The 19,035-nt window shown below is 35.8% G+C and overlaps 1 protein-coding gene across 1 annotated transcript; it reads right to left on the bottom strand.

The window, feature by feature from the left end:
- Nucleotides 1-4,269: 4,269 nt before the first annotated feature.
- On the bottom strand, nucleotides 4,270-18,848 carry LOC116172678. Its single transcript, XM_031489925.1, has 6 exons — nucleotides 18,726-18,848; nucleotides 12,606-12,979; nucleotides 12,404-12,556; nucleotides 12,105-12,257; nucleotides 5,633-5,915; nucleotides 4,270-5,586 (listed from the first exon to the last, which is right to left on the bottom strand). Exons 1-6 carry the CDS (start codon nucleotides 18,846-18,848, stop codon nucleotides 4,372-4,374), a joined length of 2,301 nt encoding a protein of 766 aa, XP_031345785.1. The 3' UTR covers nucleotides 4,270-4,371.
- Between the last annotated feature and the right edge of the window lie 187 nt (nucleotides 18,849-19,035).

The raw sequence follows: 19,035 nt of genomic DNA, 5'->3' as shown, positions 1-19,035 counted from the left end.
ATTTCAAACAGTTCCAAGATTGGACTACTAGTTAAGTAGTAATAATTTGGCGTCCGATGTAGGTAGTCTAATAAATAATTTGAAAGGAGGAATAATAAATTGACGATTCAATTAAGGTTTTATCTAAAGTAAATGAAAAGTTAGCAATTAACGCATTTTCAAACGGATTAAAAGATCCTAATTTAAAAACTATTATTAAGGCTAGAAGTTACGAAACTTTAAAAGATGCAATTAGCGGGGCGAAAGATGAGGAATTGAACGACAAAGACGTAAACGCACATGCGACCTCATATCAAATAAGAGGTCATATTACCGAGGGCGTCAATACAACGGTAGATACAATGCAAAATCAGGGGTGGTGAACTGGTGAGGCATCAATATATGAGATTGCAATGCATTAGATATGGGGTCAATTATTACAGTCCTCGCTTTTTAAACAAATTACCTAGCGACGTAGTAAGGCTACCATCCAAAATTTTCAAAAATAAAATTAAATCATTAAAAAAAAACAAAGTTTTTACGACATTAACGAATTTTTGAATTGTCAATAATGGTCTTCATCCGATTTCAATGTAAGTTAGTCATTAAATGTATTTGTCCCTTGTTTTTTATCTTTTCCTAAATTGACGTTTGTAAACAAAATTTTTTTTGTCTTAACAACAATAAAGATTATTATTATTATTATTAATAAATGCGGTAGGGAAAAATAAAAACTCATTCGACAACCAGCAAAAATCTTTTAGTAATTATAATCCCAGTTGTTATCGGAATCATCAATTTCGAGGTTACCAGGGAAGAAGTAGAGGTACTTTTTTCAATAAATATAGACAAAATTACAGGGGCGCAACACGGCAAAATTTTTACGTTAACGAAGGAAATGATTACGGGGCGCAATCTAAAGAATTTTTTAGAGACCCCCAGTAAAATTTCAAAAGAGAAAACTTTTAGTATGAACGGATTAAATTGTATAAATATTAACTTAGGAACAGAAGAATTAAAACCTTTGTTAGATAGTGGGTCCTCCTAGGGATCCTCAATCAGCATTATTTTTATTTGTAGTTTAAGTAATAATTTAAGGCAAAATATAAATACCCATAAGAGGATTAGAATATAAGGATTAAACGGTTCAGTATATTCATTAGGTTCATTAAAAATGCACTTCACAATAAAAAATATCGTGATTCATCGTGCATTTTTGGTCGTGAATGATTTTTCAAAGGAAATGCAAGGAATATTAGGTCAAGATTTTTTTGGTAAATACTTGGCGATTCTGGATTATGAAAAATTTTAAGCGTCCTTTCAACTAAATAATGAAAGAATAATTGTAACATTAATATCAAAATTCGAAATTTATACTCAAATATCGGCTCGATGTGAAGTAATTAAGTATTTTCGTTGTAACATGAAAGAGGAATGTGTAATAGAATCTGAACAAATTTCAGAAGGAGTGTTCGTAGGAGGCACAATAGCTAAGCCTAATAGTGATAATTTAGTACCAGTTAGAATTTTAAACACTAATGATAGGGATATTTCAATTAAGAATTTTAAACCAAAATTTGAAGAATTTTCTGACTATGAATTTCATAAATTAAGTAAACCAAAAATATCAGTCGAACGAGCTGAGAAATTATTGAAATTATTAAACGTAAGTTCATTAAACGAGCAAGAAAAATTAAACCTACATAAAATATGTCCTAAGTTTGCAGACGTATTTTATATGGAAAATGACCCATTAACCGTAACAAACGTGTGTAAGCAAAACATTCAAGTGAAGCCAAATGCAACTCAAGCATATATATTTAACCATACAGAATACCTTATGCCCGAAAAGACGAACTAAATCAGCAAATTGATAATATGCTCCAAAATAATATAATAGAACCCACAAAATCTGATTGGTCCGCTCCAATCTTAATTGTTCCAAAGAATTTATACGTACCTAATAACAAAACAAACAAATATTTGCGGGTCATTGAAAATTAGAAACGTCAATTATTAATTGTCAATACCTACTCGGGCCTATTGGCCCTCGAGCTTTTTAACTCGTAGCCCTCGAAAATATAAACATCACTATTATGCCCTTAATACATAATTACCTTGTATACCTTGTATAGACGAAATTTTAGACGCATTGTCAGGCGCAATTTATTTTTCATACTTAGATTTATATCAAGGCTATTACCAATTAGAATTAGAAAAATCCTCTAGAAAATGCACAGCTTTTACAACGCCTAAAGGTCACTTTCAAATGACTAGAGCACCCATGGGTTGAACAACTAGTCCAAGTCCTTTTTCACGTGCAATGACACTTGCAATGTCCGGATTAAATTATGATATACCTATTTGTTTTATTTATCTCGATGATAATTGTTTTTGGAAACAGTCTTCAAGATCATAATCGAAATTTAATTATAGTATTACATAGGCTCCGAAAAGTTGAATTAAAATTAAACCCAAATAAATGCGAATTTCTAAAAAAGTATATTTTGTATTTAGGACATGTAATTTCTGCAGAAGGCACTTTACCAGACCCAGAGAAAATTAAAGCTATGCGTAGCTACCCTGTTCCAACAAATGGGGCAGAAGTTAAGAGGTATGTGGCATTTGCAAATTACTACAGAAAATTTATACCACATTTTTCGGAAATAGCGTCACCATTAAATCATTTAACGAAAAAAGGTGTCAATTGGACACAAGAATGTCAATTAGCTTTCGAAAAATTAAAAGATTGCTTAATAAATCCACCATTTTTAGAGTATCCAAATTTTTCATTACAAAACAAATTTATTATTAAAACTGACGCATCGAATGTAGCGTTAGGTGCAGTTTGTGTAATAACTAAAACGATAAACCAATTGCATATGCAAGTCGAACATTAAATAACGCAGAGAAAAATTACTGTACAATCGTTGAGTGAATACTGAATACTCAATGGCACAATACAAAAAGAGTTGTTGGCGATAGTTTTTGCAGTGAAAAAATTTAGACCTTATTTATTCGGCAGAAAATTTTCAATTTTTACTGACCATAAGCCACTTAAATATTTAATTGGTATGCATAATCCATCTAATAGGCTCACAAAATTTAGACTAGTACTTGAAGAATACGATTTCACAGTTAATTACGTAAGAGGAAAGGATAACGTTTTAGCAGACGCATTGTCGCGTATTGTAACTGACTCAGAGGAATTAAAAAATATGTCTCAAATAAATAATAAAGCGTTTGTTGTTACTAGAGCGCAAACTAAACATAGAAAGGAGGACAACCCCGAAAAAACTTTAGCTATCGATGAGGAAGGATTTGATCACCCCGGAATCGTCGAATTAGTTAAAATACCGGAAAAAGCAGTAGAGTTAATTGTTGTTACAGGAAATGAAATGTTCTTTAACCTAGCAAAACAATGTAATAGAAAATGTCATGACAGTAAATTTTATAAGATGAATAATCTAGTATACCTATACCGTATACGATAAGCAGGCTAATGTTATATAGGTACGTAAATCAGAAGACTCGATCAGCGATATTATCCCTAGGGAAATCGTTGTAAGATTACGGAAAAATTTGAAATACGAGAGATATTTATTATTAAAAATACGAGAGCTCGCAAGGTTGTATAAGTAAGTGAAATGACGCATCAATTATTAAAATAATTAAGGAAACAGACCTAAAAATTTGCGTAATTCAAGACGTAGAAAAAATTGATAATAAGGACGAAAGGCAATTAATTTTAAATGATTTTCACATTTTACCGACAGGGGGACACGCAGGAATAAACCGAATGGTAAATAATATAAAACGTTATTATATCTTTGGATACGATTACAAAGAGATGTTGAAAAATTTGTTAAGAAATGTGAACTTTGTCAAAAATGTAAGTACTCTATAATTAAAAAAACAGCCTTTGTGCATAACATCTACAGCTCAAGCAGCTTTCCAAAAAATTTATCTCGATCTGGTAGATCCTTTAAAACCCGACGAGAGTGAAAATCAGGGTGAAAATAAATACATATTGCGTTGTAGCTAAAACTTTCGTAGAAAATTTTATATTACGGTACAGTATCCCTGAAATGATAGCAACTGATTTAGGAAGTGAATTCATATCCACCACATTTAAAGATATTTGTAAATTACTCAAAATAGAAAATAAATAAATAAATAAATAAATAATATAAATAAATAAATAAATAAATAAATAAATAAATTTCCGGATTTGGTAGAGACAAAAGTCAGTAAAACCTTGACAAAGGTCGCGAACACAAAACGATACAATAAAATAATAGAGATCTTTATTAAAACTATATTATACACTAGCAGTATATAGTAACTGAGGAAAACCATTTTGTACAACAATGATCACATAGGAATAGGAAATTACTTTCCATTTTCAATATACTTCGAAGAGCTAAAGTGAGACCACTTAAGCGCCGATAAACCGTTCAACGCGGATTTGTGGATATACTCCTTTTGCCCGTGCTCACCGTCGATTTTCGCATACTGAGAGTCACCGTTATGGCTACGTTTTGTCGGTTTTCTCAAAGCGTTGTTGTCGGGCGATCCGTTTGGTGTATTGACGGGCGTCTCGACGGATTGCAAGCTTTGCGTTTTGTGCAGCGAGAGTCTGAGTGGCTTTTTGGGTGGCATCGGTCTCGGTTTTATGTTCTCTAGGTAAGTGGGGTGCAGGTGATGAGGTTTGTCGAAGGATTCGATGGGTTCGGATGTATAGTCGATTACTTTATCTCTGCGCGGCATGTTGGTATCACTGTCAAAATCGAGAGATTTAACACTGCGACAGTCCATGATTTTTCGATGATTGAAATGTTTGAGAGGAGTTTTATCGTTGTCGGAAATGTCGAGACGTTCAGAGCTCCGAGACTCTTTGTACTTTGAGTTTGATTGGGACCGAAAATCTAAGACGCTCGCCGATTTCCTCGCGTTGTAATGTTTCAGAAGGTGCGTGTTGTACTTCTCTGAGGCGGTGATACATTTCTGTTTGTGCTTTTCGTATACGCTATCGTATCCATTTTCTTTCGCTTTTGTAAGATCGTGCACAATCATAGATGCCTTTTTGTAATTTTGGTCCATTAGAGAACTTTTGGAAGTATACTCGATTACTTTCTGTTGCTCTTTACCTCGAGAATCTACATAGTACTCCTTCTCCTGTCCGTAATGGTAGTGAGTTTTATAAACAGAGGGATCTCCTCCATCGCGCGAGGTTTTGTTTTTCGGACTCCGATGGCGGTGACGATGAGATCTATGGCAAGAGTGATTTTCTCCATTCTGAGGGCTGGGGGCAGGAATGTGCGTGTTGGAAACATTCGACATGCTACTTTTCGACCTTATCGGAAGGGACGTATGCGATTCCTGGGTTGCTTCTAAGCCCGGTAAATTCGCAACCAAGGCAGTGACCTGGGGACCTTTTTGAAAAATTTGCAAATCGCTGTTGGCGCTAGGTGGCCTATTTTGTGGTGGAGCGCTAATGTTTATATTAGTTACATTATGGCTAGTTTTAACGGTGGAGGTCAACACTGGGCTTTTTGCAACGACATCATTATGTTCCGATTTTTTTCTGGAAAGCAGTTCAGCGACCTACAAAAATGTTAAGCGTAAAATTACGATGGGCTATTTATCATACCTGTTCCTCCAAGTAGGATATCCTGTGCGTCAAGCGGATGTTATCAGAAACCAAGTTATCTTTCACCTTTTGCGTTTCCTCCGCGCGTTCTCGCACGACCCCTAATTCGCTTCTGAGTGTCGCAACTTCGTCGGACGATGGCGACTTGTGAGCGTGGTTTTTCTTCGACGGCTCGTTCTTTCGGAGTAACACTATTTGGGCTGGATCTGGAGCGGCCGCCAATAGTCTCGTTAAATCCTCGCGAGTTTTGTTTAAAACGATCTTGCCGTTAACCTCGATTAACCTGTACAATAAAAAAAAGACTCTTAAGAGTTAGCAATTAGACACGTTTGGTATTGTAATAAGTTAAAGACATGTAACCGTTGATTAAGTCCATAAAATGTTCCAGCTATGGTTGAATAAGAGAAACAGTAGGAAGCAGGAAACACAAACAATAGAAACCCAGTCAGCTATAATGACCTTCCACCCATATATCCGGTGTACTGAAACACCTGTGGAATTACTTACGAATAGCTCCTCGTTACTTTTGTCGATTTTATGTCTCAATTTGTGAATTTAAATATTTTTTCTGGAAAAATTAACGTAAACGTAAAATTACGTACGTACACAAGAAAAGTAATTTGAGAAGCTTTCGTTACACTGTATGTTGTAAATCGACCGAAAAATGTGTTCATCGGCCTTAGATTAAGTTATTAAAGTAGTTAGCATTTTAAACTAACAGTGTTAGTAACACATACGTAGTTTTCTCCTAGTTAATTACTAAATCACGAACGGCATAGGCACAAGTTTCCCTATCATTATCAACAAAACAGCGGCAAGGCTGTAATTTTATAATAATTTAAATTTGTTTACGCAAGCATTGCAATTAAAATATCATTAACGGTTTGGTAGCTATAACATTAGTTTATTATATCTATAGTTAACTGTCAAACAGTTTAACTTTTTCCACCAAAACCTACCCCGTCGAGACCCACCACTGTCCCTTTGTGCTTATAGCGCTGCGTTTAAGGTATGAAATATTGAAATTGAGACCTACGAAGTGTGTAATAGATTTATTTGATAAGTATTTTTACAGTACAGAATGCAGAAAACCTCGATTTATCAAAACCCCAAGAGCAATTGGAGTTATAACGGGGATGGGGGTGTACTGAGGGAAAAAATATTTGCCATGTGGATTCCGTTTAAATATTGTGAACAGAGTTTGAAATAGCATAAAATTGCATCCCCAAATATTTCATAGATGGTTGTAACTGTATATTCCCGTTGGGGTTGAAATTTTTTCCGTGAAATTTTCTATTACGTAAATATGTTTTATTTTTTTTAAGTCGGAGGTTGCAGGATGTATCATGGGACGTTTCAATTGCGTGATAGGGTTAGGTATCGCTCTATAACCTGAGGTTCTGGAGAAATACGGTACGGAACTGCTGAATCATGTTCATAACGAAGTTTTGCTGATGGGTAAGGCGGGACTAGTTGGTTATAAGAAAGAGAAGATTAATTATTAATACGAACCTTCAAAGAGCGGAAATTCAACATCTATTTTGGACCGTCATAGAGCTCTGGTCTGGGTAATGCGCATTTTGAGCCTTGGTAGAGCTCAAGTTAGAAAAGTTGTAATTAAAATTAGCGTCAAACCATCCATCACTCAAAAAAATATTTGAAGGGCTGTTAATGAAATTCAAAAAATCGGGAAGGTCATTAATACGGAAGTTTGGTTACACATTGTCAAACGGTCCGGTAGTTCTAAAACGTACAATTCCATCCCCTCCGCGCCCGCTGCCATATTGAAAACACCGAAAAAAGTCGAAACTTTCTTCTGATTTTCGCTTATATCTTCTCTTCGGTGCATTTTAGCTGGAAAAGAGTTCCACTGAATGTTGTAGTTAGAGAATTAAATTTCCTATAACTTAGGTTTTTCATGTTGTTTCTAGGACTGGTAGTTAAGAAGATACGTACTTTTTAAAAAAATTGCATTTTCCGGAAATTTATCAAAGTTTCTTGTTCTTTGCTATAACGGGTGCCTAGAGAGTGAGCAAAGTTTGTGGAATTACTGTTTCAACATCATTCAAAAACATGTCAATGGGCGAGTATTCATCAGTGATATTGTACACCTAAGATCGAATGTCTTCGAAAATTAAGGCCGCTGCTGCGCTCACTACTTTTAGTCTCTCCCCATCTGCGATTAGGAGATTTCATTGTGCTGCACCAGTTGCCAGTGAGTATTTTATATCCTGCATTTTTGAAACAGGTCGTCGTTGCAACGAGGCCCAAGTCCCTAATTCATCTCCACGTTTCTGTATAGCATTAAAAAACTTATCCCTTACCAAGTTCATCTGGATAATGATTCGTTGTGTAAGAGTCTTCTTTCAAAAAATCAGCTCTTGATCATTCCTTACAAAGGCAGCAACGACTCTTGAAGCGAAATAGTAGATTACATACCGAGCTGGGAGGTGGTTCATTACCTACGCCGAGGGCTTAAGGTAGCGCGAGGCGTTGGTTATGAACCACTGACCAGCGAGGTTTGTATACTATTTTACTCACAATCGATCATTTAAGGTAAAGTATATAATTCAACAAGGTGTTACTTTAACTGTCAATAATAGTGACACCGCCAATGTAACCATTAATGTTTACAACAATAGCAAATAGTTTCGTTCTTTTTCGTAATTTGCTATTGTTGTAAACATTAATGGTTACATTGGCGGTGTCACTATTAGTATAAGTTTCATATAAGGATAATATGAATAGCATTTGCAGGTAAGGAAAGTGACAGATGCTAGCCGGGAAAGTGACAGCTAGCCGGGAAAGTGACAGCTAGCCGGGAAAGTTACTTTCCCGGCTAAGGTGAGTAATGAGTCGCTTCGCAACCGCTATGAAGGTTAGGAATTCAGATAATACTAACCGATTGTGAGTAAACATTTTTTTGTACTCATTGAATGGAAAGATAATGTTTCCAAGCATCCTCGATGCACGGGAAAACGACTTTCCCGCATCGCGGTGTTTTTTAGTTTCCGCTGGAGAGAAGGGGTTATGCGCGTTCTTCGGTTGGTAGTACTTATTGAAGTCAACGAACGTCATGTCATGATTAACTGTCATCTGCTGTAAAATCAATTAAACCGTTGGTTGAGAGTATTTAGTGCGATTAATCGGAAACAGACGTAAACTAAGTTTTACGTAAATATATAAACAAGAACTTATAACGCAATCAAATTATTTTTCAGAATTGGAACTCAAGAAAAAGTAAAATTTATTGTTAAAACGTCTTAAAATGTGACCAGTGATATTCTGCAACTATTCGCATATGCAGTTTAAGAAAGCACATATTAACACACACAAAGCTTCCAAGGATTTTAAATGTAACGAGTGTATTTACGCAACTCAAGATATTCAGTGCAAACGATGCAATGCCGTGACCAGTAGTAGCACTCATTGCAAAGGCAAAATATGTATTAACCAAAGATGTGGAAGTTTTAAATGTGAGCAGTGCATTATTAAAAGTGGGTAGTTACAAAATTATGTTACCCACCAAACATATGATTGTGTTACCAACTCATGATTAAAAAAAAGCTAATTTACAAAACTTTATTAATTTTGACCTTTTTTTACGTAATTCGTTACAAAAAATATTGTACCTAACTCTTTCGGAAAGAATTTTCCCGCATTCGCACTAAATGCAGCACTCCCTACGGTCGTGCTGCAAACAAAGTGCTCATGCGGGAAAATTAACTTACCGAACTTGTTAGGTAAATAACTATTTCACAACTGACCTGATCACAGACATTCAAGAGCTATCGGTCATTCTCCTAACCTTATAAAAATTTAAAAAATCAACCCAATTCAAGGGCTCCCGCCTCCCGTTACAGCCTTCCAACAAGATGGCGCACAATCCCATGTACGATAAGCTTTTATAATTGCAGATTTGATTGAACCCAATGAAATAGCTCTGTTCTTAACTCCGTCGGTTACAATATAGGGAGTACATTAAAACCAGGGTTCACGAAGACACTATTTTCAACATTATATCGATGGACATCGCATAGTCTTTCGTTGGAACCAATTTAACCAAGAAATTACTAACCGATCAATTGGACAGTGGCGCCGAAGACAACAAGTTGTAGTAAATAACCACAGAGGACGACGTGTCCTCTTGTCCAAATTGGACCAAACCCAAAAAAGCATAGTGACAGTATAAACCATTGCTACCAAATTCACTCTTAGTTCAAATTCCTGGTAACAACGGGCATTACTGGACTGCGGTATTTGGACATTTTGATCCGGTCATTTAATTAAATTTAATTAAATGAGTTGCACTAAACAGCCTCCGATTTCTCAAAAGAAGCCAATTACAGATTTTTCGCGCATTTCAGCAGGCCGCACAATTAATTAAAGAAGTTTTAATTTTTAGACGTCCTTATCAGAATACACTGTGCTGGCTGGGAAACCGGCGTTCCTTGCCGCTTTCTATATAAGTTAAATCCTTTTTTTGCTCTTCTTCCGGGGGGGGGGGGTATTGATTTGCTTTTCCTACATTTCATTTCCCGAACCTACCGCTAATTCAACTAATGCTTTGTTGCTTGCGTTCCCATTGGGATTTATTTGTATTTCTTTTAGTTCAATTTTAATTATGATTCCGCTGAGTATATCGTTTAATTTTCATACCATTTGTACCTATTAATTGAAGTTCGTCAAATTTTTTAATATGTCAATTAAAATGATTCTACGACTACGAACAGTCAGTATTCAATCCCTTCTTTAGGTTCACGATAGTAATAATTTACACAGCAGTTTTAACAGTTCTTTGTGATAGCAACCTATATTAGCGCGCCGACTTTAATTGTTCTTGATAAATTACAGTAGTTTTCTATCCCCCTACATCAGGGGTCGGCAACTTGCGGCTCTTTTAATATAAAGTTGCGGCTCTCCGCATTTATCTAAAAAAATTAGTTTCCTTTTTCGAAATTCGCCTTTTTATTTAATCTTGTACATTCAAAAAAATTCTGTAAATGACGTGGGTATATATTATTTTTATTATTATTTTTTTTATATACATATTTTTGTATATACTGGGGGAGCAAAGATAGTATTCGCCCTCCCTTCCTACGCCTCTGCGATATTATATTTGCACAAAAGATTTTTTAAAATACTTTTTTACCAGCTATGAACTAAGACACCGATGCACTGTTGCATGACCCTGTATATAACCATAGTATATGTGTTATATTATGATATATGTAACCAAATACTATAGTATTGAAACGAAAATTTTTTTGTGGCTCTTTCAAAACTGGGAAATCTTGTTTCAATAGTTTGCCGACACCTGCTCTACATAAACAATTATTACGCAACGTTAACTGTCTATTACGTCATTTTAATTTTCGTAATAATCCGTATTTTTGCTATGTGTATAAAACCGACACGTTATAATTTATTTACTTCAAACTTTTTGCTTTTTGAACGATAACTACCGGAACTCTCGTTGCTATATTTTACCTTCCAAACACAAATACTGGATGTGACGGTTGTCTAAAAATAACGTCTTTCCAAACGCTAATGTTTTATCACGAATCACGCAATACTATTGGCTCTACTGCGATCAGGAGGCGAATTAATTAACAACTCTAATTTGCAGACTACAATAAATCCCAAAATCTTCCTCATTTTAATTTTAATGATGCCGAAACGTTGTCCTGATCAGGGTGACCTAATGCTGAGCTAGCAGTTGTAACCCAATAGCACTAATTAAGAAGACGAAATATGGCATAAATTTGAGGGACCTTAGCTGAGGTTGTGTGTAACTTGAATTTTTGAAAAGTAGTTCAAACTCGAAATCCTGTAGCTTGTTATGTAGGGTTGGGTTTTTATCTAACGGGCGATCAAAAATGAGGAGCTGCTGAGTCGCCTTTGGAAGTTCAAGTTAAGTGCGATTTCCCATGTAAACCAAAAATCCAAAGTCAACTCATTTTTGAGCGCACAGTATAGGTATATATGCTTATTTGATCCTAATCATTGTCTTAACCATTGAATTCAAAATTTACTTCATCTGGGCCACAAATTCTGATTGGTTGTAAACTAATAACAAAGCTTCAAATGCTAATTATACATGAAATGTTCTTGACATAAAACTTCTTTGATTCAATAGATGTACATGCGAAAACGAGGATTGCAGTTGATGTTTTTATGTTAATTCAGTAACAAACAGTTCTCGTAACTTGACCTTACGTAATTAAAAAGACAATTTGGTACGTGAAATGAATCGAAATTGCGCACTTCAGAACTTAATTAACAAATTTGAGAACAACTCCAAGATTGTGTATTGAGGAAGTTAATTATAACAACGAACACAATGCCCCGTATTTTATAACATGTTGTGTTTACGCCTGTTATTAAAAATTTCACACACGCACACAGTTAGATATAAATCTAATTGCATACAGATGTACCTATGTAGGTAGGTAATAATAAATTTACTAACCTGTCGCCTTTATTCAATCCGGTGTCGTCTAAAGCCCAATCAATCCACAATCCCGAATTGGAATCTTTACTTCCAGCACCAAAACGAGGACTCTTGGGGTCGTAAACAATTTCAACGGCACAAAGAATGGAAGTACCGCAACTATTAACGCAGCTGAAAGTAAAATATCTCCTTATAAAACTGTATGTTCTCAGAAAAGAGGATTGGAAAAAACAAGTACACCAAACTCCCATAAATGTAAAATGTAAAGTTTACTGGTGTACAGAATGCTAATTGGAAAAGGCACGGATCGTATTTACCTGTACAGTGTGTCAAGTTCAGAAGAATTCTTCGCCGATTCCTCTAGGCAAATTTGTATCGCCTTAGTTTCTTCTAAAAGCGTAAGTAAGTTCAACTCCTCTCTGCCTAATTGGTATTCCAGCTCTGCTTGCTGTATTCGAACGTCGATGTTACTGAAACGGTCGAATAAGAAACAGCGTAAATTACTCACTTCAAACTTACTCAGTGATATCTAGTCTTTCGAGTGCCATTTTTAAGTTTTTTATTGCCAGTCTTTTATTATCAGTTTCTCCCCTTAGCTTGGTAAGCCGATCTTCGGCCTGCTTCCTTTCCAAATCGCAAAGTTCCCGAGTGCTGCCATTAGTTATACCGTTCGTCTTGATCAGGGAACCGAAAAATCCGGGTATGCCGAGCTGCCCCCTCAGATTTTGAATGATGTTTTCTTTATCTCGAAGGGCGTTGCGAAGGGTTTCCAACTCTTTTAACGCGAATTCTTTCGGTATCGAGCGGATGGACGAGCCCAAACTGACGCCGCTCAAGCTTCCGTTCTTCTTACGCCTCGGCGTACTTGAAAGGGATACCTCTATGCTTGCCATCTGAAAAAAAAGGGGAGAAGAATTGGTTAGTGCCTCTCGGCGGACCATTACTGCTGTAATTTAGGATATTACACGCGATGTATGATAATGATACCATTCCAAGCTCTAACTAAATTTGTTACAAATTTATGGTGATTGTTCAGAATTAAAGTTCCAGGCTTGAGTGGTTGTAAACGCAACAGTGTTCATACATGCAATAGACACAGAAATGCGCGGAATGGAAATTGTGAACCTTATTAATGGAATTCAAAATTCTGGATTATAAAGTTCACGATTTGTTAAAGAAGAGATTTCAATAATTGTCGACTATAAATTTAACAATACAAAGAAAATTCCCCTCTCGTGAATCAAGTCCATCATTTCACATGAATATGTTTGTTTTTTTCTATTAAACAACCCACCTTAACTTGACTATCAGTTAATTCTTTGATTCAAAATTCCTTTATAGCAACCGTTAACCGGTTCAGTGATATATTTCGATTCAGCGAGTGAAAGTACGACAAAAGAAAAAGACACATTCCTACACATAGTTCTTGGAGTATCTTGGAAAAAAAAATTTTTTTGCACGTCATACAACCTTTACCTGCTACCAGCTTAGATTACGTGCACACAGCCGTTCGTTAAATTAAAATATTTACTTCGTCTAAATTGTCCCCTCAGAAGACGAAGTGTTAGTAGCATACAAATTAGAGATTTTTCGCGCCCATTTTCCGCGGTAAGATCTACCAGCTTTGACGATCGCCTGGTACATGAACGCGCAGTGTTGAGACGTGATATAAAGTTGTGCTACTTCCTTACAAGCAATTGTAGCTTCTGAACTTAGGACCTAAGAGAGCCCTCGATATTCGGTAGCAGGGGAAGAATTAATATTTTAGGATTTCAGCTCCTTTAATTAATTACTAACAGATTCTAAATTAAAGCTGCAATACCATGCAGTTTATTCCATTATCGCAGACCTTTTGCGATGGGCCCAAAATTTCATGTAACAATAGAGACTACCGGGCTACCGAATCTGGTAATTTTAATCCGGCCAATTAAGTGAGAATAATTATCTGTAGTTAATTAATTCTGTTGCAGTAAACTTTGTTTGATTAGGTTGAGTTTCATTAGAAGCATGATTAATTAATATAGATTTTGAGTTATGTGCCATATGTTTAGGCCGTCCAGGAACTTGAAAATTAACTAAAGAAGTTGTAATTTTAGGACGTTATCACAATGTTGTTTTGGATTTTCTTTAGTGAAGGTCGCCAGTTGTCCGCGGGATCCGAAACCGACCGTTCTTGATGAAGAGCAAGAGTTGAAACCTCTTGGTGGCGCTCGAAATTTCCGTACCGTTCCCCCGACTACCACATCCAGGTTGCCATCACCTGCTGGTTCGAATGTAATTAAAATAAGTTGTAATTGGGATACGAGTTTCGCAAATTGATGTTTACTGTTGGCGTGCTTCAAGAGCGAAACGTTCGAGTTCAGTTAAAAGGAAGATCCCTCCAAACCACGTGTGGCGTTTTACCTCAGCAAAGAACTGGTCGAACACTGTTGGGCGTTAAGTTTTTGAGAGACGCTAAAGTGATTCTGGATCTACCTCACAACCAGTGCTATTTTTGCGACAAGCCCTGGCAACGATTTCAGTTCGTATTGGCATCTACTAAGCTGTTGGTGCGGCGAAGGTGAGTAACTTACCCTTCACCAGAGAGAAAAGGTCAACAAACCTCTTGGTACTATGTCAACTGTCTTCAAAATAGGGGGAGCCCTAACCGAATTCCCGGAACACCACATCGAGACTAACCGAAGAACCGATCGCGGTTCCACTGCATCCTTTGAGCGCCCCAAACCACAAATTCCTACAAGATGATTACAAGCTTTCAGAAAAAATTTTCGAGGAATGTGAGTTGCCATGGGCATTCCCGGTGGTCTTGGTTCCGAAGAAAGACAATATTTAAGATTATGTATAGATTTTCGGTGTTTGAACAAAATGAAAATATATGTCCGATAGGTATTCTCGCACGATTAGGGCGTTGTGTGCGGGTGCACCATCCTGTTGAAACCAACAGCTTAGTAGATTCGCATGATAGACATCCTTACCTTTGGACACAGTACATGAAAATTGAACATTTCTTAACGGTGTTTTGTAGAGCTCCTATGATCTCTCATCTACACAACAATTCCAAAGGTAACTCTTTTTTGGTCGCATAGTACCTAGTTTTTTCGGCCTTCGTTTGGATTAAGCTGAATTTTGGTATGGTGTATTGGTCCAAACAAAAGAGGACAATTTTAGAAAATCTAACGTCAAAAATGTTGAAAAATCTTGAATAACTTGATAACCTTTGATGTTGGGTATAGGGAAATGTGGTATCAAATGACGTAGATTTCGAAAAAGCAATAAAATACAGGGTGTTCTATTTAAAATAAGAAAGTTGCTATTCACATCCGGAAGAACCGGAAATGAAACGATCGTCTGATCGGTAACGGCTGAACGGTAACGGCTTGCATGAGACAGCCTGTATATACCCACTTTACAATGATAGCAATCGTTTTTTATGGCACATTTCAGTAGCATTGGAAGAAAATGCTTCGTCGTTTGCGCTTTTTTTTTAGTCTGGCGGTCGTTTATTTTTTCTTTGCTATATTAGTCGAGTCTATAATATCAGAATGTATTTTGACTTCAATCGCACGACTATTTGGGAAGTGAAGGTTAAAACATTTTTAGTGATACCCTATAACAATATGGGTGTCATATGAAAGAATTTCTGGTAGAGATTCCGAATATCCATTTCGTTAACCTCCACGAATAACCCTCTACAAATCAAGATCAAAAGTAAAAACCTCAAGTTCGATACTGAAACACCTCTTAACATTTCATTGCATTATTAATAGATGACTCTCGTCCAATCACAGATTCACCTAACTCCGATAGGCCAAAATCTCAAATGTAGATGTATCTCGAGAACGGAGTGTCGGAAGAAGATAGGTAGGGGTACCCTGCCCAGATAAAGCTGTCGGTGGGAGCCAACATTTAAAATGTAAAAAAAATGTTAAAATGCGTATACGAGAATGATGGGTGTATAAAGTTGGGCCCCCAAAGGAACATTTTGATTTTCTCGTAAACGAGAAGCACAAAAAAATTTGCGATTGGCACACAAAATGAGCACAATACTCTGCCGATGCAACAAATTGGGATGCTGACCTCTAACTCTAACTTAATCCAGCTTTTTTTAAATTTATCCAATGGTATTTTTTGAAATCCCAAACAAGAATGCACTGTGTCCGAGACAAGGAGGGCCTGCAGTATGGGCATTGTAGAAAGGGTAATGGATTTTTTCATTTTACAAACTTTTTTTTCTGACGTTAAACCGATGTCCATTAACCTAGCAGAGCAGGGTCAGCAGAACACAATCAAACATATTGCATAATTAGGTGCTAATTAAGTGCCCTATGCTCGAATTAAATGCTCCTTTTTTTTTAAATTACAATGAAAATGAAAAGTGAACTAACTATAATTAGGTGCTAATTAAGTGTCCTATTCCCGAATTAAATGCTCCTTTTTTAAAATTATGAACCTGGCAGAACATGGAATAATTAAAAAAAGGAGCATTTAATTCGGGAATATGGCACTTAATTAGCACCTAATTATAGTTAATTCACTTTTCATTTTCTTGGTTTTTTGAGGTAGTGCTCTGCTGAGTTTATAGGAACCTGGCAGAACATGTAATAGGTAATTTAAAAAAAAAGGAGCATTTAATTCGGGAATAGGGCACTTAATTAGTACATAATTATGCAATATGTTTGATTGTGTTCTGCTGACCTTGCTCTGCTAGATGACACTTGACGTAATTAAAGCCCTTTTTATGTTTACTGAAAAAAGCATGCTTTGGAAAACAAATGAATGTGGTATAATATACAGTGAGTGTTTTTTAAATGCGAACATTGGAGTTTGCATGCAATGTAATTTCCCTCTGTTCGATTTTTCAAAAAACACATCAATCTATGAGGTGTGCGCGGTTCACATTCCCACCAGCAAAACGCGCAACTTGTGTGACTATGAACAGCAGCTTTATAGTTTTGATGATGAAGAGCACTCGGTAAGATTTGTTAAAGAAGCCACGTGAGATCATAGCAGCTTTAGGATACATTTTTCTTAAACTTACGATAACTTGACCTCACAGGCCACGCACTGACACCACAACTCATTGTGAACCAACGTTCAATTATTTGTAGGTCATGTGCACCTGGTATTCTACTAATTTGATCTATTCAATACATAAATGAAGAAAATAAGAAAATAAATACCGAAAACAATTACAATAAATTTCGTAATTAAATTGGACGGCGGTATTTTTAAAAATGTGACAGCTGTCAATTGTATCTACTACTCATTTGAACTACTCAATAGAGTGATGTGTTTTTTTAAAAATCGAACATAGGGAAATTACATGGCATTCGCATTAAAAAAAAATTCACTGTATGTATATTTGAAGTGACACTACCTAACGTTGGTTTTTGCACATATTATGAGTTTAGTGTTGAACTTTTATATTCGGTACAAAGATTGTTAAACCATTTATGTACCAACATATTTTAACACCCGAACGCTACTTACAGTTACTACAAAACGATTTAGAGGATACTGCACGACGGTGCACCTGCACATAATTCGAGAGCTGGTTGGATTCAATGAGATTTCTAGAAAACTTCTTCGCGCAGGATCTGTGATAGAAATTTTCTTAATTAAGCCAGAAAAAAGGCAAAACCGCAATTAAACCATACACTGCTAAACATCGTTGAATTCAAAATAAAAAAAGGCTTTAAGGAATATCATCAGTTCCGTATTTAACAAAATGAAGTTGATGACGGTTCCGCGAACACAAAACGTCGGATTAAAAAATTAACAACGCCACCTTAAAGAGCATTAAAAGTTCAGGTGTAGAAGTTTCATTAATTTTGCTCTAAGTTAATATTAACTTCAGAAAAAAGTAGTGAGTAAAATCTAAACATATTTTAAAAATATAATAATAAACGCTATCTTTGATTGAGTAATTTTTCTCCCCTTTAACCAAATTTGTATATCTTATCGTTCCTAGAATGCCCATATTGGCCCTCCGTATCTGGAACGCAGTATATTTTTTTAAGCTAAAATAAAATAAATGATTTTAGTGATGGTCCAGCTTCGCAATATGAGATCAAAAGAATGTTATAAATTTGTGCTACTATGAAGATGATTTTCTCATGGCGAAACACCTTTTGATAGTTTGATAGTGCTGGAAGCATAATCAAACGAAATCTATTTTGTGAAAAGCAAGTTCCATCAGGAATTACCTAAGTGCGACGATATTCAAGTTTAGAAAATCATATTAAAAGGACAGAATTGCACTAAATGGACTAGATTAACGAAGATAGGGTAGGAATAGGGTAGACACAGGAACCTCAAATGGGTACAAAAATAAAGGTGGTGGTTTAGCATTTCTGGTACTTATGTTCATATAGACATAGAGGGACTATAATAAAGTATTGGAATTTTAAAATCGTGCACGTATGGTTCATGAATGAGCAATGAACTTTAGCTGCAAATGATTCTGTAAAACTGAGACAATTTTACAGTAAGTATAAATTATGGCCTAAGAAGAAAAAAAAGTTAATAAACACTGTGCAATAACTACACCGTGTAAGATGCTTAAACATGATTAATAGATTGATATGAAAGCTTCAATTATGTAAATTCAAAAATATTGCCACAGGAATATAAAGTTACCTTAGCTTCTAATGTTTCCAGTTGTGCCATCCTCGGTTGAATCACAGTTGGTTGTAAAGTGGTCTGAAATAAAAAAAGAAAGAGCACATTAACATGCCGTACATTATTTAAAGCGGCTATCATAAATTGAGTTATTATTAATTAATAAGAAATTGACTGCGTCAAGCTGAAAGTAATGGCTGCAGCTTTCATTATTGTTATCACCCCGGCAATTATGAGTTAATAAATCTTTTAGCGAGTAAAGAAATGAAATAGCTTTTGTCTATTTAACATGCGTGATGAGCATAACAAAGAAGGCCATCAGGTTTGT

This window comes from Photinus pyralis, unplaced genomic scaffold (assembly GCF_008802855.1).
Source record: "Photinus pyralis isolate 1611_PpyrPB1 unplaced genomic scaffold, Ppyr1.3 Ppyr1.4_LG5, whole genome shotgun sequence".
Classification (NCBI taxonomy): domain Eukaryota; kingdom Metazoa; phylum Arthropoda; class Insecta; order Coleoptera; family Lampyridae; genus Photinus; species Photinus pyralis.
Note: the sequence above shows the minus strand (reverse complement) of the source record. Positions and strands in the feature narration are given on the sequence as shown.

Excerpts from the sequence above, each read along its gene's own strand:
- LOC116172678 (XM_031489925.1), bottom strand. The coding sequence starts at position 18,848 with ATGATAGCCGCTTTAAATAATGTACGGCATGTTAATGTGCTCTTTCTT. Across the intron at positions 12,980-18,725 it reads TGGAAACATTAGAAGCTAAG|ATGGCAAGCATAGAGGTATC; the intron begins GTAACTTTATAT and ends CTTTTTTTTCAG. Across the intron at positions 5,587-5,632 it reads TATCCTACTTGGAGGAACAG|GTCGCTGAACTGCTTTCCAG; the intron begins GTATGATAAATA and ends ACATTTTTGTAG.